The 21,865-nt window shown below is 35.9% G+C and overlaps 6 protein-coding genes across 14 annotated transcripts in view; 3 read left to right on the top strand and 3 right to left on the bottom strand.

The window, feature by feature from the left end:
- Nucleotides 1–993, top strand: part of LOC118742842 (cytoplasmic tRNA 2-thiolation protein 1) — a 29,615-nt gene extending 28,622 nt beyond the window's left edge. Inside the window, exon 3 of one of the 2 annotated variants that reach the window (XM_036475236.1) lies at nt 38–993. In XM_036475236.1, the coding sequence (XP_036331129.1) occupies nt 38–530 (493 nt within the window). In that variant the 3' untranslated portion in view covers nt 531–993. The remainder of the gene's footprint in view (nt 1–37) is intronic. The other variant, XM_036475237.1, reaches the window with a different exon arrangement.
- A 5,453-nt stretch (nt 994–6,446) lies between these two features.
- LOC118743715 (probable cyclin-dependent serine/threonine-protein kinase DDB_G0292550) lies at nt 6,447–8,311 on the top strand (the record flags this gene model as incomplete). Its single annotated transcript, XM_036476478.1, is given in 4 exon segments — nt 6,447–6,507; nt 6,566–7,478; nt 7,772–8,123; nt 8,186–8,311. Coding segments are annotated over 4 exon segments (1,431 nt in total). The 3' UTR covers nt 8,309–8,311.
- Nucleotides 8,312–9,862: 1,551 nt separating this feature from the next.
- Nucleotides 9,863–18,424, top strand: LOC118742837 (NAD kinase 2, mitochondrial). 6 transcript variants are annotated; one of them, XM_036475226.1, is made up of 9 exons: nt 9,863–10,486; nt 10,561–10,878; nt 14,063–14,375; nt 15,533–15,773; nt 15,870–16,076; nt 16,133–16,269; nt 16,656–16,798; nt 16,871–16,996; nt 18,035–18,424. In XM_036475226.1, exons 2-9 carry the CDS (start codon nt 10,839–10,841, stop codon nt 18,136–18,138), a joined length of 1,311 nt encoding a protein of 436 aa, XP_036331119.1. In that variant the 5' UTR covers nt 9,863–10,486; nt 10,561–10,838; the 3' UTR covers nt 18,139–18,424. The 6 variants fall into 6 exon arrangements, with proteins under 6 accessions (XP_036331119.1, XP_036331121.1, XP_036331123.1 ...); XM_036475228.1 differs by having other exon boundaries at nt 10,558–10,878; nt 15,545–15,773; XM_036475230.1 differs by having other exon boundaries at nt 10,558–10,878; nt 16,656–16,692.
- LOC118742838 lies at nt 17,005–18,041 on the bottom strand. The gene is made up of 4 exons (XM_036475232.1): nt 17,814–18,041; nt 17,608–17,722; nt 17,427–17,554; nt 17,005–17,353 (listed from the first exon to the last, which is right to left on the bottom strand). The coding sequence occupies exons 1-4, from the start codon at nt 17,871–17,873 to the stop codon at nt 17,129–17,131; spliced, it is 528 nt and encodes a 175-aa protein (XP_036331125.1). The 5' UTR covers nt 17,874–18,041; the 3' UTR covers nt 17,005–17,128.
- Nucleotides 18,425–18,637: 213 nt separating the features above from the next.
- LOC118742836 (probable ATP-dependent RNA helicase Dbp45A) lies at nt 18,638–20,786 on the bottom strand. Its single transcript, XM_036475224.1, has 7 exons — nt 20,602–20,786; nt 20,347–20,540; nt 19,938–20,285; nt 19,709–19,875; nt 19,294–19,652; nt 19,070–19,223; nt 18,638–18,993 (listed from the first exon to the last, which is right to left on the bottom strand). The coding sequence occupies exons 1-7, from the start codon at nt 20,675–20,677 to the stop codon at nt 18,660–18,662; spliced, it is 1,632 nt and encodes a 543-aa protein (XP_036331117.1). The 5' UTR covers nt 20,678–20,786; the 3' UTR covers nt 18,638–18,659.
- A 440-nt stretch (nt 20,787–21,226) lies between these two features.
- The window catches only part of LOC118742835 (40S ribosomal protein S24), a 4,363-nt gene continuing 3,724 nt past the window's right edge, over nt 21,227–21,865 (bottom strand). The window contains exon 2 of one of the 3 annotated variants that reach the window (XM_036475223.1): nt 21,227–21,845. In XM_036475223.1, coding sequence (XP_036331116.1) covers nt 21,440–21,838 — 399 coding nt within the window. In that variant the 5' untranslated portion in view covers nt 21,839–21,845 and the 3' untranslated portion in view covers nt 21,227–21,439. Of the gene's footprint in view, nt 21,851–21,865 lie in introns of all 3 variants that reach the window. The other 2 variants (XM_036475222.1, XM_036475220.1) reach the window with 2 other exon arrangements.

Below are 21,865 nucleotides of genomic sequence, written 5' to 3'. Positions count from 1 at the left end.
ATGCCGATGATATTGCCGAGACCGTATTGATGAATATTTTGCGAGGAGACACTGCTCGTTTAAGTCGTTGTACAGAAATACGCACCGGTGGCAGCGAAGATACGATACCTCGGGTCAAACCACTAAAGTATGCTTACGAAAAGGAAATTGTAATGTATGCTCATTATAAAAAGTTAGTGTACTTCTCAACTGAGTGCGTTTTTGCGCCAAATGCATATCGAGGACATGCACGCGCATATTTAAAAGATTTGGAAAGGGTGCGCCCATCTGTTATAATGGACATTATTCATTCAGGGGAGCAACTCAAATTTAAAGACACTGTGAAAAAACCAGTTAGGGGTACATGTGAACGTTGCGGATTTGTTTCATCTCAACAACCGTGCAAAGCATGTATTTTGTTAGAAGGATTAAACCGAGGCCTACCCAAGTTAGGTATTGGTAAGAAATCCAAGGGCGATCGAATGAGGGCGAAACAAGATACTGCACTAGCTTTGAGGGAGCGTGCAAATTTGGTTAAAAATGATTTTTGAGAGCAAATAAACAAAAATTCAATCAGCCCTATTCCGTATTTCAATTACGTTCCCGCATTCCGCTGCGCTACAATCGTTATTTAATATTCTGAGTTACGATCGGATCGAAAGAAGAAGAGGTAGACCGTCACATCTCCGAAATCAGATGGTTGCCTAGGAATGTGTGAAATTCAAACAAAACAAAAGAAATAATTGCTACCATACTATAGCAGCTTACAGAGCTGGGTCGTTATGATTCTTATAGGAATTAAATATCACCCAATTACAAATTACAAGGAATTGTAATTAAGAATCAATTCCTTCAGTCCACAGCAATGGAATTGATTACTTTCTCAATTCCTTGAAGTTATTTCAAATGTAATTTTTTTTTTAATTCCATTGCAAGGTATTTCATATTGCAATTGGAATATTTTACGTGCTAGTAAGTTAATTTTGTTTTTTTTTAATTCCTTTGAATGGAATTGAAAATGTTATTAGTTTTTTTTTTCAATTTAGGTATAAGTTATTTATTCAAGGCAAGGCAAGCAAGCAATTTAACAAAGCTATTGCAATTCAACAGTAAATTTTCTTTTTTATAAATTTTTCGATTACTTTGCGGAATGGCATTCGAAAAATATCAATTACATTTTCAATTCCTTTCAAAGGAATTGAAAAAAATTACTTTACTAGCACGTAATTTATTCCAATTACAATATGAAATTCCTTGTAATGGAATTTAAAAAAAAAAACAATTCCATTTGAATTACTTCAAGGATTTGAGAAAGTAATCGATTCCTTTGCTGTGAACCGAAGGAATTGATTCCTAATTACAACTACTGAGTAATGTAATTGTAATTGTAATGTAATTGCACTCACCCAGCTCTGCCAGCTTATGAAGTTAAAATTTGTAAAAATTTTAAAATAACTAAATATATCTACCTGATTTTAATTTAAAAATAAAATTTTTGTTTGTTCCTTATTTAAGTGGAAACATAATTATATTGATTGAAGAGCGGAGCGAGTCCCAGATTGCTGATGCGAACATGTGTTTAAACTTTTCAGATGAGTGAAGAATTATAACAAATTCATCTTGAACTGCATTAATCACCGCTCAAAGCCAGTGAAATTATAAACGTCGTTTGAGCACTCCACAGCATCTGTATTTAGTAGAGTGGAAGATTTGAACGCAAATGAATTTGATTTTGAAAGCCGTCGGGGGGGAAGAACGAAGCTTATCCTTCTATAGCAAATCGTATTCGAATCAACATACGCACCTCTTTTTAAAAAGCTAGTAAAACGAGTACAATAATCAAAAAACATCTTTTTTATGTAACTCCACATTTAATGTACGTATGTATGTACATAAATCAATTAATGTTATATAAAAAGAATAAATTGTGTTCAGTGCATTTCAGTCTTTATTTAGACAATGAAAACAAAAAAAAATTAAATAACGTTGCATCGTGCGCACACATTTAGCCCGTTTCCGTACTTCACGATTTGCAGGTTTTACAGGAACAGCTGTTTTCGCCTTCAATGTGAACGTGGCGTACGGGAACGACTTTGAACTTAATCCTGCAAAACCTGCAAATCGTAGACGTTCTGGAACGCACTAATTCTCATTTTCAATCTCAAACAACAACTTTGAACAATTCCTTTTTTTTACTCTCACTTTTATGATTTTGAAATGCCGGGTCTACGTAATCGGAACGACCCAGATTTATACCTTGGTTATAATGCACGGGGCGAATCGTAACAAATCGCAGCGAATTCGTAAGGATCTATTGACTTTAGATGCTTCCGTTTTACATTGCGTTGAAGTGCATTATAATCGTTTGAATTCATTGCACATACAATAGATAATTAAGTGACAGTTCACTCAGTTCTGTTATTTCCATTATAATCCAGGCATTACATTTGGCCAAGGACTGCCACTCCAGCAACACTTCCCAAAAACTCTTTATGGAACTTGTATGCTTCTACAACAAAACGGGTTTACCTTGCTATATTTTTATCATGGCTATATCTTAAATTTCGAAGACTGATCGAAACGAAACGGAACGCAGAATACCGAAGTTGTCAAATGGAGAAAATTTCGATTCGAGTCGAAATGCAGAATAGTGCTGAATATTTGTGGCAAATCGGTTTTATGTACAATCTAAATACCACGTCTTATTTTACAAAAACGATGTGAGCGTGCAAATTTGGTTAAACAAGTTTTGATTTTTTGATAATAAAAAAATAAACAAAAATTTAATATTTAAGAGTAAAACGGTTTTATTTACTAATTAATCTACATGGAATTTTTACAAAAACGATGTCCAATAGCAGGTCGTTGACTTTCAATATGTACCAGTAAAAAGTGGAAAACTCCTGGAATTAAAAATATCTTATTAATTAGTTTCACGTTACGCAGTTAATAGAACACAGAATTTTAAGAAACTCAGTGCCATTTTCTAACCATTATCCATAACCAGTTCAACAGAACGCGCTTATCCCAAAAGAATATTGGAACAGTTTGTTCATAGTTGTACCTTTATATGGTTGTCTGTGAATGGTTTATAATATCATCATAGATAAAGTATATACATAGTAATACTGTTTTCTTTTATTTACCTTGAGATTTTGTGTTAGGCAAACGTATGTACGCCAAATTACTGCTTTCCCCCCTGAGTGCATAATCGGATGATTCTGGAGAAAATAAGAATGGATATAATTAAAATATGTAGCATACCAATATATTCTAGATATAAAATGTTTGCCTCAGTTAATTTAAATGATATCACATTGATTCATAAGAGATGTCAGAAAAGAAAATATATAGATCATCATTATTTACATATGAGGTATTTTCAGTCTTGCAAAGCTCTTGCACGGTACATGGGTAACACTGTGCTGCGCGGCGCAATTGCGCTAACACGGTAGCCGGAGTTGCCGCGCGAACACCAGTATATGGAAAGCGCCAGCGCCATTAACACCAAGAAACATATGAGGCACACACACAATTCGCCTTAACTCTTTGAAAATTTACACGTACTTTGTTTTTGCATTTGAATGTTGAGAACGCGAATTTAAAGCTTTTACTCAAGAATGATAGAATATCGTGGAATTTAGTACATTCCTAGCAATTAAATTCAGTTGGCGGTACAAGCGTTGCACAGCGCTGAAATTTATAGAAATAATAGACATGACACCACTGTATGGTGTACTGTACTGTATGACGATGGGTACTGCGGTGACACTCAGATGGCGCCGTGTTCAATTCAGTACACTGCGCTATTGCGCTGGGTTAGGGCGCTGACACCACAGGTGGCGCTGGCGTTATTGAGCAAGCGCCAAAAAAATTGCGCAATTACCCATGCCTACTAGCTTGGTTTGCAAAGCTGTCCCATATGAAAAGTTTTTATCATGCAAAGGCTTTGCAAGACTCAGAAAATACCCCTATAGTATTTACGAAAAAAGTTATTGCTTTTACCTTTACTCTTGGACAAGTATCGTCCCCACGACAGTCGGGTCTACGTAACCGGAACGACCCAGATTTATATTTGGCCAAGGACTGTCACCCAGCAACACTCCCCGAAAACTCTTTGGGGAGCTTGTATCCTGCTACAAAACAACAAGTATCGGTACGCGGGTCGCTGCTTTTCGGTATTTTAGGACCACATCTTGTTGAGATAGCCAAGTCGTCAATATTCACCATATTCTGAAATTATTATTTCTAAACTGTATTTCATGCACTGTATGTATAGTAATAAAATATTTTTAAGTAAATATGTACACTTCACTAAAAAATATGCACCGCAAATTTACAAGGAAATTTGGGTTATGCTTGTGCGAAGAGAGTTATTTTACGAGCAAGTAAAAAGCACTAGCGGAAGTGGTATTCTTTATCTTCCAACCAGCGACTCTGTGCTCGCACTGCTTTTACTACGAATTTTAGGTTATGCATTGCACTTACCAGTTTTATACACCCTCTCCTAAATTCCATCCTCTAGGCAACTGCAACAAAGGAAAAATAAATGGTTAACAATCATAATGCTTCAAATTAGTTATAGATGTTGCAAAAGCACGTGTTGCAAAGTATCTAGACCACATAGTCCACCATCTTAAATCAACCACATGGCGATAGTCGTTGCATACACCTTTGCTTTGGCAGCAATTGCGAGTTCTACAATACGGCAAGCATAGACCGCATTGTAGTTATATAGGACTGCCTACAAATAATTATTGTAAGTTAAAATTGTAGCCGAAACCCATGGATCAAAGGCTATTATGCTCACCGAAGCACCCAAAATCACAGCACAATTTTCTTTGGCTAAAAGGTTTGTCCTTTGATGGTTATAAAAAAAATATCACCAGAGGTATCAATTTTGCTTGACATATAAATGCCTCTGAAAACTCACCGACTCCGTACTAAAGGCATTCATGACGAAATATGTACACTTTCGCTTAATAAAAGAATACGAACACGTTTTTTTCATTGTAGAAACCTGGAGTTATGCTCGGTCTAGGTAGGAAAATACGAACACGTTCACCTTCCAGAAGATTAGAAAAAAGTGAAGAAATATTCACATTCCGGAAGCAAGCTGGCAGAGCAATGGCGGCTACGAGGTAGCAGCGACACCTAGTGCGAAAATTTGAACTAGTGTGGCCACCTTCCGAATGGTGGGTTTCACACTGGAACATTTCTGCCACCAGAACCACTCTGTTTGTGGGCAAGAGAGACAGTGCGGTGAGGTAAAGTTTCTCAAAAAGTTGTTACAGCTTCTACCCCGCTTTTGATCTTTTCGTTGCTTCCCATTTAAGAACCAAGGACTTGAATTCAATTAAAGTTGACGCTTGTGGAAGCAAATATAAAACACAAAAGGGAATGCGAAAAAATTGCTTTCAAGACTTGAAGTGTCTGAAAGAGGACAAACTTGCAGTTCTGCTGCAGCGCACTAACACACGCACAACTACGAAAGAGCCGCTACGCAACTTTCAAGCGCAGAAGTTACAAATCCATTCAAATGTCCTGTAATCGTGTTTCTTTATTGTCTTGACAGCATTGTCTAATGTAAACGCGCCGTCACGGCCGTCTTCACATGCTTGAAAATCTCGATAAACCATGATCCAACTACACAAGATCTGACAAAATGGAGCAAAAGAAAAAAGTAATTTTCTGGCTCACGTTTGTAATTTCGGCGCCATGTTATTTTCTGTGAAAAGTAAACAAAGAATATGAAAAAAAGCGTAAAGAAAAAATGCAAGCAATGTTGTGCACATGTTTGTGCTTTGCATTTGCATTTGTGTTTTTGCATTCAATCACCGCGCACTTCATTTTAATTACATTTGCATAAAAAATCACTTAAAAATAACTGAAATAAACCACCGACAAAATACACATAAAGAAAGAACCAAAACAGAAATAGCAAACTTCAAAATTACGAACGTCACCCACTTTTTTTCTCAATTGCTATTATAAATGACTGCTTCTCAACCGGTCAGATCTGTTCTAATTGGTTCATGCTCGATAAACGATGTTTCTACTCTGAAGAATTCTGCGAAATGAGAAAATACCTGTCCAACAACAAAAATGATAGTTGAAAGAATGCGAGATCTCGCAAACCGCTGGGTAGGCGAGAAAAAGTATGGTTCGTACTTTTTGCGGTCTACACTTGCGTCGTCACACGAGCGAAATTTTCCATCACGTGAAGACGGCCGGTAATAAAAAAAAAAATTGGTGGCATCATACTTTGGACACATGTTTCGCCGGGAATAACGGTTTCAGTAACTGTGATGAAGCACAAATAAATTTTTTATTCATGAAAATCTCGCATCAACTTATGTTGCTCTGTAGTAAAATTTGTGTAAAGTAGTGAAACGAATTTTAAGAGGCGATTCTGCCTACTAAACTTTTGAAGATTGCAGAAACCTGATTTGCTTAGTTCTTAGTTCCCGACAAAATCTGATTTTATGATGACTTCCGAATTGGATAAATTTTTGGAAATGTCTCTTGGTACTATAATGCTTAGTTTGACCAAACTTGTGCCCATAATAATAAAACGTATATTTAGACGAGTATATAGCAACAAAGAAGGACGTTTTTCGCAACCTTGGTAACAAAAGCATCGGTGCTGCCTCTAAATCCACTATCAACACCGGACCTGCCTTTAAAGCTGAACGGCGAAAGTCTAGAGATGATGAAGTTGAAGATGAAGACGAAGTTATGGATAATGAATCAGAATTACTAGGTGAGGGATCTTTTCTAAATTCCAGCGACAAATTAAACAAGTCTCTTGGGATGTGGCGAGGCCCGAGCGCTGAAACCAACTTTATTGATTTGGAATACATGAAGGATGATTTCGATGAGATGTTCAACGATCCTGAATTAAAGAAGTCATGCGAAGGGAACCCACTAAGTCAACAAAAGCAAAATAATCCAAAGGATTTACGAGAAAGAATTAATAATGGCCCAAATTCCAACAACAACCACAACAACAACAATAAAAATAATATGGGAGAAAGACGCACTAATGACCCAAATCCCAACAACAATAAAAATAGTGTACGAGAAAGACTTACTAATGGCCCGAGTCCCAATAAAAGTAACAATAATAATAACGCCAACACCAGCAAACAACAGAAAACACCGGTACAGGCACCAAATAAACAGAACAATGTTAATGCAAATGCTAATTGGCGTTCGAATATGCAAACGCAACAACACTCAATGTCTCTAACAAGTCTTAATACGGAAGGTGGCCTAAGTGGCAATGGGCAGTATCGTCGACGCTGGAATAATAACTTTCGGAGACGTAATAATGACGGATGTGGGAATCGCGGAAACGGCTTTGTGAATATTGGCGCTAAAAACATGAATTGGAATAATAATCGAAACGGAGGAGCTTCTGGGATGCATAACAACAACAATTCTATGAACAACGGACGTATACAACGTTCTAATCAACGCAGCAATGTGGATCTTAAGTATAGCGAAATACAAATTTCAATTATGATAAGTCGAATTCTTACAAGGCAGAGATAGCTAGCTTAGCGAAAATCGTTTTCTAACTTCCCGCCCTAATTCATAATGTTTACAAACTTTAACTTAATTATTTTCAATTCTAATTAGGTTATATGTAACTAATGCATGCGATTTCTATACTCATTACGTTTTGCTATACAAATGTCGAATTGACCCAAGTTAATGCAAAACTATCGATGTACATAGTATTTAAATATAATCTTTTGTATAATAATTAAAACTTGCATATTTTCAGCAAAAGAATTAAAAGTGTTCTGGAGCAAATCAATAGCGCAGGTTCAATGTATCTCAATAGGCAGGCAGGTTCTGTTCGAGATTTGACTATTGAATGCCCAAGTATATCGTTTCCTGGACGAATAACTACAGGCGGTCTACAAACTGCTGCACAGCCAATTCTACAAAACCAACAACAACAAACGCAAAGTGACTTGAAGTCTTTGCTAGGTGTTAACGAAAGTAATTTAAAAGCAGAAACTATGGCAATGTGGGCTGGAAAATTACTCGATTTGTTTCAATCTGGACAACAGCAGACTGTTCATAAACCCATCTACGACATACAAATTCAAAAGGAAATTCATCAGTTGCAGGTGCGTACATAGAATGAAAATTTTTAAACACAAGCTGATTTGACATTACGTATATTATTTAGGGCAAACCACTTTTTTATAAATGCCCTAGTGGCGAAGTTGTAAGTTCAGACGGCTCTGGCGTCGACAATTGCAAGGTTACACCAAGTTCAAGCGGTGTAACGCTCAACTATAGATTCGGCTGAAAGGAAAAAAAAATCTTTCTGTACGTAATTATAAAAACAATTCAGTAGGAAAATGAATTGCCTTTATACCTTTCTTTTATAGGAAACCAAGTTCTTTTAAGTTCCATTTAAACTCCTTTGTTATGCATTTATTTCTGTATTTACATTGAATTACAAACCGATAAATTAAAGTTGAATTTTTGCGTAATGTCAATGAATGTTTTTAATGTGAGTTTGAAAGAAGTGGGAGTACATCCAGACAAAATAGGACAAAGTCCGTTTTAAACGATAGGTTTTTATTTGAAGTCATGTTAATATCGAAGCTGATAGGGTTGTTTTAATTCCTCCATTGCTGGGGTGTTGATGAAGAGTTTAAGAACCCGACGCAATATTTAACAAATATCCCTTTGTTGGATTGGTAAAAAGAACTCGCAACGAAAATATTCAAAGCAAATCCATATTGATAGAAATGCAATGCCACAACATGCATCTCCTATTCAGGGCTATCACAGAATCCATCGTAGTCCGACTTTTCGTGAAATCTGCGAAAATGCTATCACAGAATACGAATAGTCACGAACGTGGCGTATACTTTGAATATACACGTTCGTATCAATTCGGAATCAGTGATTGCATTTTCGTAGATTTCACGAAACATCGGACTAGGATGGATTCTGTGATAGCAGCCCCCATTACGATTTTCGTAAAATTACGAATATATATGTTATTACTGAATCTGAATTGCTACGGCCAGATGTATTCAAATTGTGTGCTACTTTCGGATTTAGGGCCGGTTGCTCAAAGCCTGGTTGACACTAATCATCGGTTAACATCAATATCGACGTTTTCGACTCCACGTATTCCAACAAACATTTATGTTTGAGCTCAACTTGAGGTTAAGTTGAGAACTAAGGTATTTCTCAAATCTCCAACGTTCTTTCACAATAGTACCTCAAGTGGAGGAACATATCGTTCTCAACAAAAAAGGCATTTTTCTTTGTATAAAAAAAGGACTGTTTCTGAAGTTGAGAAATGCTAGTTCTCACTGAATTTGAAATAGTAAAATACCGTATACCTTTTTGATTGAAACGACATACATAGAAGAATTTAAGTATTAATTTTTCATTTTATTACAATAATTAACTTCACGTATACAGTCCGACAGTCATTTTGCCACTTGATTCACTTCGCCTTTAATTTTCTTTCAAGATTATTTGAGGATACTATGAAGATTATTTACTTTTTGTTGGTAATTTCCTCTATATAACTTTCGTTTTTCACTTGATAATTAAAAATTCTTTTCTATCACATTTTCCGTATCGGTGCGTCGGTTAGAGATGAGTTGGAGAATGATGTTGGATATCAACTTGAGAACTGTGAATTTCTCCAAGGTTGGGATATAACACGGAGTCGGTAACGCCGATAACGATGTTTAACCGGGGATTAGTGCCAACCAGGCTTTGAGCAACCGGCCCTTAGTGATAGCATTTTCGTAGATTGTTACGGTTACGAAGAACCGCTTTGTTTTGCTTTATAAATAATTCTATTGTGAAATCAAACATTGCTAAGAAGAAGCAGACCATGTGTGCATTTGTAAATAAATAAAGTTTAATAGGCACCAAATAACAGGCGCTTATCACTAAAGGAACTGATAATGGCAACTCGTATTGGACGTCCATCTAAAAAATAAAAGCAATAGCTGCACTAAATTAAACACATATATATATGTACATGCAGCTATGTCGGAGAGACCTGTATGTATAGAGACCAGTAATGTTCGAGAAGTCAATGTGAGAAGATCTTTGTAGGAACTGGTAATTGAACCAAACAGTAAACAACAATCTGTGTGCGCAGTGTTTTTGTTGAGATAAGACAAAAACGGATTTTTATTTTGAGCAAGCCACTCAAAATAATTGCGAAATTTTACAACGCTTCCGTACCCTTGAAATGCGGGTGGTTTCAGTATCAAAAACCGCAATTTTCGTTAATAGTACAACAGTAATAATTAAGCGAAGGAGGAAAGTGAGGGCGAAGTTCATTGGCGGCGCTCCATAATCACATATGTACGTATACGTATATTCATGTAAATGTTCAGTCTTCGCATATGTACATTAGCCACTCGTATGGAATAATCCGCTTATTTGAAAACAAAAGGCGAAAGAAAAACAATTCGTTATCTTGAAATCGATTAAATATATGGTGAGTATGTTTCTTTAATTACATACATAGATTGCCCTTAAAGTAAATTCTATAAATATCTATATTTTTAGTAGCTGTGCTTGTTAGAATCAAGCGAAGTGGCGTTAACTATGCAAATCTTTGTTTTTTAACATCTGAGGACGCGCAATAAATACGGCAAGCTACAATTATTAACATCTTTAGTGAAACCATACAACACATTAATACAACAACAATAGTTGTATACCGTCGCAGAAATAATTTTATCAACAGCTGCAATCGTTAAACTGGCGAAAGGAAGTATTTGGGAATTATTGATATTGATATTGCTAAATAATATTGTTATTACTGCGAGAAAAAGTCGACAGAGGAAATGTTTAAGCCAACAACGCTAACTCATAAATTGGCAAAAGGTAAATCAAATTTATTTAGTTTTAGCCGGCTTCACAAAAAGGAAAAGGTTATCAGTTCGCAGATTATTTTTTTTTTGTTTTTTTATTTTGTTTGCTTATGCATGGACCACGTTAAGCGATTTCTATAATTCTTTTTTTTTTAAAGATGTGTAACAAATTAACACAATCTTAAATTTGTATATAAGAATTGAAATCGGCTTTGTTTTCTGCTTAAAAATTACTTGTTAATCGACTTCAAAAAAGGAGAAGGTTATCAATTCGTCGGAATATATTTTTTCTTTTTTTTTTATATACATTGTTACCGTGTAACTTTGGACCACGTCAATTGATTTTGATAATCTGTCGGAAAGGTAGTGTCTCATAGGTGGTCCCATACTAATTTGGTTTAGATCCGATCATTGGATCATGAAAAAAATTACACTCCTAAATTTTTATATGCGAATTAAAGTCGATTGTGTTTTTTGCTTAAAAATTACTTTTTTTTAATAATACTTGTTATCATAACACTTTAAACTTAGCTTTGTTGTATGTATAGTAGGGATGTTTCGAATGTAAAATTTTTTCGAATCTTCGGAATGCGAATATTAGGAATAACATTAAAAAAGCTATAATTAAGTTAAGTCATCGTTTTTATTACTTAAAATTTGTAAATTATTAGAACATTGAACGAGTGCTTAACCTAATCTTCTTCTTCGTATTTGGCGCTGTAACCGCCTAAGCGATTTTTTCCGAGTTCAAAAAATCACGCCAGTCGTTTCTCCTCTGTACCAACTCACGTCAATTGGAAATGCCAAGTGAAGCCAAGTCCATCTCCACCTGTTCTTTCCATCGTAGTGGGGGCCTCCCTCTTCCTCTGCTACCACCAGCGGGTTCGGAGTTGAATACTTTCAAAGCTGGAGCGTCGGTGTCCAAGTCAGCGGAGCCGCTGTATTTTAGTTCGCTGGTGTATGTCCATGTCGTTGTAAAGCTCATACATCGTTCCATCGACTGCGGTACTCGCAGTCGTCAACGCGTAAAGGCCCGTAAATCTTCCGCAAAATCTTTCTCTCGAATACTCCAAGAGCCACCTCATCGGATTTGTCATTGTCCATGCTTCTGCGCCATATACCAGCACAGAGTGTGGTTGTCGTACGTCGAGAGAGGACTTTTACTCCTGAATTGCCTACTTAGTCCAAAGTAGCACTTGTTGGCAAGAGTGATTCTACTTTGGATTTCAATGCTGACATTATTATCGGTGTTAATGCTGGTGCCCAAGTAAACGAAATTCTCTACCTTTTCGAAATTATAACTGTCAACAGTGACGTAGGTGTCAAGCCGCGAATGTGCTGACTGTTTGTTTGATGACGGGAGATACTTCGTCTTGTCCTCGTTTACCACCAGACCCAGTCGCTTTGCTTCCTTATCCAACTTGGGAAAAGGTCGACGTCATCGGCATTAGCTAGCAATTGCACGCTCTTGTAGTAAATGCTTAACGTATACAGTGTTTAAATCTAGTAGAGAAAGTTCAAAAGGGGCATATTACATTTCACAAAAGTAGTTTTGCTGCCTTTTCTCCCATGAGGCGATTTCTTAGAGGCTCATATACAAGGCCGGCTGCACTGAACAGTTGCTCACATGGAAGGCTGGCGGGTGGAGCGCTCAAATATCTGCGGGCCAGATCTGTCAACTTGTCGTATTTTTGTACAAGAGGATTTTCCCCGAGATGAGCTCGTTCTTCTTTAAGATAGGGCTTCAATTGAGCTTTAATTTTACATTTTTTAATATCTCCAGATTCTACATCTGAGCCTTCGCTTTCGCTGGAGGAATCTAAAATTATTTCTAGGTTGCTTATAAGACTTTTAGCAGTACTTGTTGAGGGCCCATCATTGTTGCTTGATATACTACTTAACCGTTTAGCGCCTGAAGCTAAACGCCGGTTATTGTCCGCGCCCTGGTTAGACAGACTTAGAGCCATTCGTATTATTTGATGCGATGCATGGTATCTATGTATGGAAGTATGGGTATTCTTGGAAACGCGTCAATGCCTCTTAAACGCGTAAACTACGTAAATAATTCGATTTTCCATACAAAATGAAGTAAGTTTACGAGGTTTACATGGTTACGAGGCATTTACGCGTTTTGATGAATTGCTGGAAAGGTCAGACTGCCTCTCAATGGTTTTACTTTGTTATGTTTTTATCATGGCTCCATCTCTTACAAAACCCATATCCAAGTTTAAAACTTTGTAGGAAACTAAAAACAATGCCAAGAATTTCCATCCAAATTTGAAGCTTTTTTCACAAGTGCTAAATGCAGCAGCATGGTTCGAAATACATACATATGTAGGAAAGGTTCAATGGCAGATTCTGCAAAAGTTTTGTTTCAATGCTAGTCGTACATATTGTTTTACATACATGCGTACTTATCTGTAAAGTTAGTGTGTAAAAACGCGACGTCACGTATATATATTTGTACTATCAATTAATGAATTGATAACGCAAGCGATCGCATTCAATCGAAAGTTTAGGAACATATGTATGTACATACGAATATTTTCATTTAAAAGCGTATAAGTAGGTATTAAAAAAATTTAGGAGAACGTGATGGGTTACTTAAAATATATACATAAATACTTACATATGTAATTAAATTTGCATTCATTTATAATTCCTTACCCAATAATCAATGCATAGTTTAAAAAATATACACACATGCATGGTATTTGGAACATGAAATGTTTACAATGAATCCAAAATTGCAGAATTAACTCAAGTTTTTCAATATCTAAAGTAAATAAATAATATTACAAACCCGCAAACACAGTCTCTAACGTTAGATAAACATTTTCTTTTACATTAGATTTCTAATGTATGTACATACTTTAATAAAAGCTCTGCCAGGATCGATAGCCGGCCCACATACATACATTTCTGTGCATATCTGACTAAACAACTTGTGACGAGTGAGGTTATTTTCTCTTATATTTTTATTTTTAATCTATAATACGATTAGTTTAAGATGCTATATTAATGAAAGTTATGTAAATAAAATTTGAAATTTAAAATTTGAAGTTTCTTATATTTTCCGTTAAATTCCAACCTACCGAAATCAAATGAGTTGTTTTGTCAAAAGCGCACAGATATGTACAACGCTTATACATACGTAAATGTATGCACAAGTAGAACTACATATTTATGTAATAAAGGTTCTCTATTTTCAGATTATCGCGCATGGCGCAAATTCAGCAATCATAACAAGGATGCTGGTGAGGGTATGGCCAAATATCCACCACCTCAATTCAAATTACAACGTGCGCTTATTATAACCAAATTTTCACGATATGAATTCGAACAGATGCGCTATCCAAAACTCAGTCGTGAAGAGTTGGAGAAAAGGCTACGCGATCGTGGCACCGACTATGAGATGTTAATGTATCTCCATAACTTACATAAGGATTTTGAAAGAAACGTGGTACATAGCTTTCTAGATGTTGGCTGCGAAGTGAAAGTGGCTAATAGGTAACGGTAGTATTTAGTCTGAATGTTGCATGCCATTTGTACGCATCATTTACATATAAGGTCGACGGCCCAAAATGTACTTCAGCGGTATAGCTTCGATCCTTAGAAACGTATGAATACGTTCTTTAATTTGATGCAGTAACTAATTTTGTGAGTGCCGAAGCCTTGGAGGCAAAGTACACTAAATGAGTCGTCGGGCTAACCTTTTCTCGGAACATACATACATTAAATTAAAAGCAATTCAAAAAGCATAACCGCTAAATGTAAATAAATCATTTTACATAGCAAAGAAAGTGCATGCTTATGTCTTTAATATTTCATTTTTAACCAACTCATTTCTAGCATATGCATATTGGTCATATTCTTAACAAACATACATAAATAAGCATAAAAACATTAGACTGTCCCAAAAAACCAAAGTTGGTTTTTTCTAACGCATACCCCCCCTCATTTCATAGGGTTTGTCTTAAAAACGCGTGCCGACTTGCAGTCAATGTTATCAGAATAATCTTTGTGCAGTTCGCGTGTTTTGTTAACTCACTTATTTTACTTCTATAAAACTCGGTATTACTATACTCCCTACAGTAATAGGGCATACTATTTAGCTAATATGTGCTTTTATTTTTTTACCAGGTAGTCAGGACTTTTTCCAAAGGACTATAAATAATAATTTATTTCCAAAAGTTTACACAAAATATGGATATATGGGTACCAATTAAAAGAAAAATTCAAAACAAAATTAATTAAAACTTTTGTTTTCAATTATCCTTTTGGAACATGCCAAAAATATCCTTTAAAAATATTATCCTCCAAATATGGGAAACATCGAAATTTTCGCATTTCCAAACTTTTCATGGATGATTAATTCAAGTTATTAACTAAAAGTTCAATTAAAAGTCGGCAAGGATTATCGTTATCCTTCGGATATCAATATTTTCAATTTTTTTTCTATATATTCTTGGAACAGTCTAATGTACATATGTATGTACACACACACACACATTCTTAAACCAATTCGATTTTTTTTTCTTATCTCACGTGATCCAAAATTTTGCAACTTTTTGTGTCTTGTTTCAAATTTAAATTAATGTCCATAAATGCATATGTGCCTGCGTCTGTCTGAATGATTGACGGATGTTTGAATTTACTAAAATTAGAGTCGAATTTAGAAGCTCCCTAAGCAAGGAGATAATGAAATGGGCGGATTTGATAGTGCCTGTTGGTGGCGATGGCACCTTCTTGCTTGCAGCCGGACGCGCTAGTCCACTTTTTGCACAGAGTCAACAGAAAACACCCATTGTTGGCTTTAACTCAGATCCACAACGATCCGAGGGTCGATTAATGTTGCCAAAATATTATACAGAAAATACAGCAGATGCGGTGGCCAGGATAAAGAGTGTAAGTTCGAACTGCATGTAAATAAATATATTATTTTTTTTTTTGGTTGGTTTAATGCTTTGTGATACTTTGCTTTAATTCACTTAAAAATTTTAGGGCGATTTCCAATGGATGTATCGTACACGCATTCGTACTTCTATACTTGGTAATAATGGTAAAATCCCCGAGTCTACCGATTTATATCGCCACACTGTAACCAAAATGGAACAAGAAAAGACTGAACCGGAATATTTGAGTAAGTCATGGGCGTTGCGATACAAGGCGAAAATGAAGCGAGTTCTGCCTTATTTAGCATTGAACGAGGTTAGAATTCTTATAGTAAATGTAATTAAAATTTGATAATAAAGTTTTCATTTTAGGTTTTCATTGGCGAACAACTTTCAGCACGTGTATCACATTTACAATTAGTGATCAACCATCAGGATATAGACAATAAAACAAAGTGTTCTGGATTATGCGTGAGCACTGGAACAGGATCGACTTCGTGGCACACGAGGTAGAAATGCATACATATTTATATTCAGAATTATTTGGAAGTTTCCCATTTTCATTCTCGTTTTTCAAAAAAAAAAAAAAAAAATGCTCAGCTCAGGAATTAGTACCAAAAATCAAACCAAAACGGTGAATTCGAAGGTGGATTAAGTTTTAGGCTGTTTAGTGCTAGATTATTGTTGCAATAGCGGCGATTTTTAATACTCTCTTTCCAATACCCTTTCCAAATTTCAGCGTTTTGCGTCTGCACTAATTTACTTATGTCTCTTACAAAGTGTTGACGTTATATATTTAGCGATATTAAAAACTTTTTTTTTTTTTTAATATTTTAATGAAAAAAAAAGATGGAAAAAGACGAAAAACGACTTCTTTCTTTTAATCTCATTTCAGCATAAATCGCATTACAACCCAACAAGTTGAGGATTTGGTACGTATATTGCCCATAGACGAGCCCGGCGGCGGCAGACCAATGCCTGCTTTTGATGCTGACGCAATTGCAACTCAATACAATCAAAATTTACGCTTTGCGCCTGGTACTAAAAACAAAAAGAAATATTTTTTTTCATTTTTCTATTAACATTAGTTTTCATGCTATTTTTTTCTAGATGATCCACGCTTGTGCTATTCAATACGCGAACAAATTTGTGTTGGTGTTTGGCCAAGTCCAAAGGACTTCAAGGCGCGCAGATTCGTGAATAGCTTATTTGTGAAGTCACGTTGCATTGATGCGAGTAAGTAATTATGGGCTTGTTTAACCATCAAAATATATATTTTTATTACATGTTTGTATCTTTTGCTTTAACAATTGCTAATAAGGCTCACAATGCTTTCCTTTTGTTGTGGTTTTGACGGCTCTTTATATACTATTTGTAATTTAAATACTCATAGAAACGCAACACTTGCAGCGTTAATTTACTTTGTAAACAAATCATAAATATACCAACCATTGAAATGGTGACAAATAAATGAAATGGCACATCCAAAACGTACATGGTCCAGACAATTTCAAAAATATTTTCCGCCACGGCAGTAATGCTATAGAAGTTCCAAAGTATGCATGGTAGTAGAAATTTTCGATTATATCGCTTCTATGAAATAAAAAAATAAACGAAATGCATAAAAATCGGGGACACCCTAAATTAATCTTTAGTTTCTTTTTACCGGATTTAAGATGGCATTTGCGGCCAGCGTGTTGAATATTACTGTTAACAGTCGAAAACACAATCCAAATTTCGGCAATATAGTCGGCTCGATCAACTCCTGTCCGAAGCGACTTGCTATTTCAATGCCTAAAAGTATAATATTATATCCAAGCTATATAAATGCAGCCGGATGTACAAACCATTGAATTTGTAGTTCCAACCAACATCTTGATTTGCTATCAGTAGCACAATGGCATAGTTGTACACTAGCAGTTTTACTGTTTCCGTTTGAAATTCAAATAGCAAACTGGGATTCTACAAAATAGTTCAATTGCCATTTCAAGGTCTTGCCATTAAATGTATGGCTCATGCCACACACTTAACTAAATTAAGATATGTTGCTTACCCTAAATAACGACTTGCATTTACTAAACGACGACTGCTGCACTGGTTGTTTTTCTAACATGTTTTCGTTTTATTAAGACAGTTGTCAGTCATGTTCACATTTTTCTCAATCATTTATTATATTTACTTTGTCACCTGTCCTTTCAATTGATTAAAAAAGCATTTCATGCTCCAAATATGTTTGATTTTCTTATCAATTGGATATTTTTTCAACACTTTCAGATCTTGTGATCGATGGTAGCATTTCCTATCCATTCAATGATGGTGCGAAGGCGTTACTGGAAGTACATCCAGAGGATGCACTGCTTACTATATCTCTGGATTAAGCAATAACTATTACTTGTTAGATTTAAGAGCGTTTCTTAAAGTGCACACAACCATGACATTTTGGATTGCTCTAGGGTATAGGATATACCTATTTATATAGGATATGCATAAAAAACTTAAAATATGTAGATACACACATATGTGATTTAAGCTTTCAATAAGTTTGGGTGTAAAGTGTGCAGCACGTTTAGAGTAATTTTTTTTACTGTTATCGTATAAGCTACTAAAATGTACGTACGTATAAATACATACTAAGCTCTAATAAAACTTGCATGTTTCTGAAAAGAAAACATTTCTGCATTTAGTCGCATTATCCACGAGTATATGAATTTCTATCTTATGAAATGGTCGAACAAAGTTTACCGTACTATTATTCATTATGTACATACAGACATGCATATGTGCTGGCAATAGTTAATGGTAAGTTATGTTATAGATAAAGTAAAGTAAAACATTCCCCGTGATATACACACTTGGAACCTTCTTTAAAACAAAAACTAGCTTAATTACTTCAAATATGTTAAGCACTTTGCTTCTTATTTTTATTTATGGTTTTTTTTTTGCTATTCAAAGGTTTTGAACTCTTATGCGATTTTTTTTTAATTATTAGTTTTGACTTGTTTGCTAAATGTAATCCTTTATTTGTTTTGCCAGTCGTTTGTTCCCCATTTTTTCCATTGTCATCATTTCCTTTGAGCGTCTTGGATTTTTTACGTTTCTCAAATCTTTTAGCATCAACAGTTATGAAACGTTCATCTTGCGTAAGCGCTGCTTCTTTTTTAGCCCATTCCTTCTGGCGCTCTTTACGTTGGCGACGAGCTTCACGTAATTTATCTCGTTGCTTCTTACGAAAACTTAATTGGACGATTAATTATATATGTTAATATACTTTTTAATAAATATTAACATATTTTAAGAAATACAACTTACGCTTCCTCCATAGCATCGGGATCTTTGCCTTCCAAAATCCACTGTTTGCGCCTATAGTTCTGCGCACGTTCGTCGAAATCGTTATTATCCAACTGAATTTCCGATTCACGCCGCGTTACATTAACTTGCATAAAAATACGTTCTACCATGCGTTCTACAATGTCAAACGATAAGCATGCATTAGCATGAATCTAACAAATTATTCAAGAAAATACTACACGCACGATCAAGAGGATGTTCTGTTAGTTTAACATTTATCGCTGCTTCTATCTCTCCAAGCAATTCCAAGTCTCTTGGAAATCTGAATATAGAAATTGCCATTCCCTTACGTCCCGCACGTGCTGTCCGTCCAACACGGTGTATATATTCTTTTGGAGTACGTGGTAAGCGATGATTGATTACCAGTTGTACACTCGGAATGTCCAGCCCTCGTGCTGCTACATCAGTAGCGATGAGGGTACGAACATGGTTCGATTTAAATCGATTTAAAGCGGCAACTCGTTCCTTCTGACGCATAAATCCATGTAAGCAGACATTCTCAATGCCCATATTTTTTAAGGTCATAGACAGCAACTGGCAGTATCTAGAAGATTGTGGTAAAGAATTCTTTGTTTAATCACCCATTAATATATGTTTTACTTCTTTGTGTTGGTGAAAATCATGACATTTGCATTTTCATCGTCCTCGCGGTATTTTCGCAGCGCTTCAATTAATACCATATCACGATCGTAGTCAGCACAAAGCATATAACGCTGATCAAGTGTATCAACCGTTGCTACATCAGACTCTTCTGACCACTCAAAACACTGCAAAAGATTATATTCCATATATTAAATTATCCCTACTCATAGCTACATATCTAATATACATCTTGTGCAATGGGGAATATACTTGATTCCTTCATAAAATCCTTCATCGTCGCCGAGAAGAAAAGATTTTGTCTCTCTTGTGGCAAGCAACGTTCAATTACAGCTAAACTTTCGTCGAAATCTCCATTTAACATACGATCTGCCTCATCTACTACCAAATACTTAAGATTATCAAAGGAGAAAGTGTCACAACCAGTTAAATGGTCTGCTAGTCGTCCTGGCATGGCAACAACAATATGTGGACGTTGCATGAGTTTTTGGCTTTCGACCATTTGATCAGTTCCGCCTGAAACGACACATACTCGCACACCCATGGGCTGACCGGCAACCAAAAACTGCTCCGAAATCTAAAGTCGAAAAAGTTCAAACAAAATTATCTTAAAGTAAAATATCAACAACTGTTGTTACCTGATAAGCTAATTCATGTGTGGGTGTTAGTACCAATGCAAAATGGCTGGTTGGCTCCTCACTCAGTTTTTCTAGAATAGGTAGTGCAAATGCGAATGTTTTGCCGGAGCCAGTCTTAGCGGCACCAATGCAATCACGCCCGTTGAGTATTGCTGGAATGCAATTTTGCTGTATGGGCGTAGAAGTTTTGAGTCCTACAAGTGGAAGTTCTATTTCAATTGACTGTTTTTTTGGGGCGCATATACTTTTACTTACCCAACTTTTGCAGTTGCTTTGTCAACCATGGTCGTAAGCCCAAAGAGGCAAAAGGACTTGTATCCCTTTTAAACATTTCAAACAAAAATATCCATCCAATATAAGTAAGTTTTTTCTAGGAAGGTAAACAAACGTGTTTGGGCCAACAGCTGATAATGCACATGGTGTGGTGAATTTCGTGAGTTGCCAGATGTTTAAAAAGAATTTGGCAAAGAACGTAAATGTACAAAGAACGTAAATGTACATTTATACATTTACGTTCTTTGCATATACAATTAAAAAAAAATTGTACTTGTTATCATTCTTTTGTATAATCAGAATTTATAAGTTTATCTGATATATTAGACAAATAAATAGCCGTATATCCTGCTTGTATTTAGCTTTGTTTCCAAAGCAATCTTATGCAAACGCTTATAACCGGATTAATTCAGGTTTATTATATAGGGAACCATCTAATGAACTTAGTTTAATTTGTAATATACAGTGTTTGCAATTGACAAGTAAACCATAATTCATCTAAAGTTAATTATACTCACTACGAATTCACTTAAATTTATTGTCCCAGAATCACAAAATATCCTCTGCTTATTAAATCAGCAGCACTTAATAAATAACGAAATCCCAATACTTTTAAGTGAATTTTATTTACTTATAAAATTAAAGAAGCAAATGTGCCCTTGCTCCATTCGTCACACTTTCTTGGAACGGACAGTATTTATAAACCACTTCAAAGGTAAACAAAGTAAAATTTATATACTTTATTGTATAAAACAAGATTAACATACGCGCTCCGTCGATAAAGCCGCATTTGTTCTTGTGTCTACTCTCCGGTAGACTTTTACTTCTTGGCGGTTTGGCCGATCTTAGCCTTGGCAGTACCACGCACCTTCTTCATTCGGTTGCGGCGTTCCTTACGCTGTTTGCGGGTCTGTTTCTTCTGTTCGAAGAGTCCATGACGCGCCAGACGGTATTTAGGTTCGAATTTCTTGGCGTAGTCCAAGGTATCGTAGATAAGCGCGAAACCAGTTGAGCGGCCACCACCGAAATTGGTGCGGAAACCGAAAACGAAGCACACATCTGGTGTCACTTTGTACATAGCGGCGAGTTTTTCACGGATGTCTTTTTTGTTGACTGAAGATAAACCTGGATGCAGCACATCGCAAACCATTTGTTTGCGGGCGAGCAGGCGGTTGGTCATGAACTTGCGGGTGCGAATAGTGGCGGTTGTACCGGACATTTTGCAGCTGTTCTGTAAATAAAGGTA

The sequence above is a fragment of the Rhagoletis pomonella genome, unplaced genomic scaffold (assembly GCF_013731165.1).
Source record: "Rhagoletis pomonella isolate Grant_MI unplaced genomic scaffold, Rhpom_1.0 Rhpom_scaffold_00007, whole genome shotgun sequence".
Classification (NCBI taxonomy): domain Eukaryota; kingdom Metazoa; phylum Arthropoda; class Insecta; order Diptera; family Tephritidae; genus Rhagoletis; species Rhagoletis pomonella.
The sequence above is the reverse complement of the archived record's forward strand: the minus strand, read 5'-3'. Positions and strand labels throughout refer to the sequence as shown.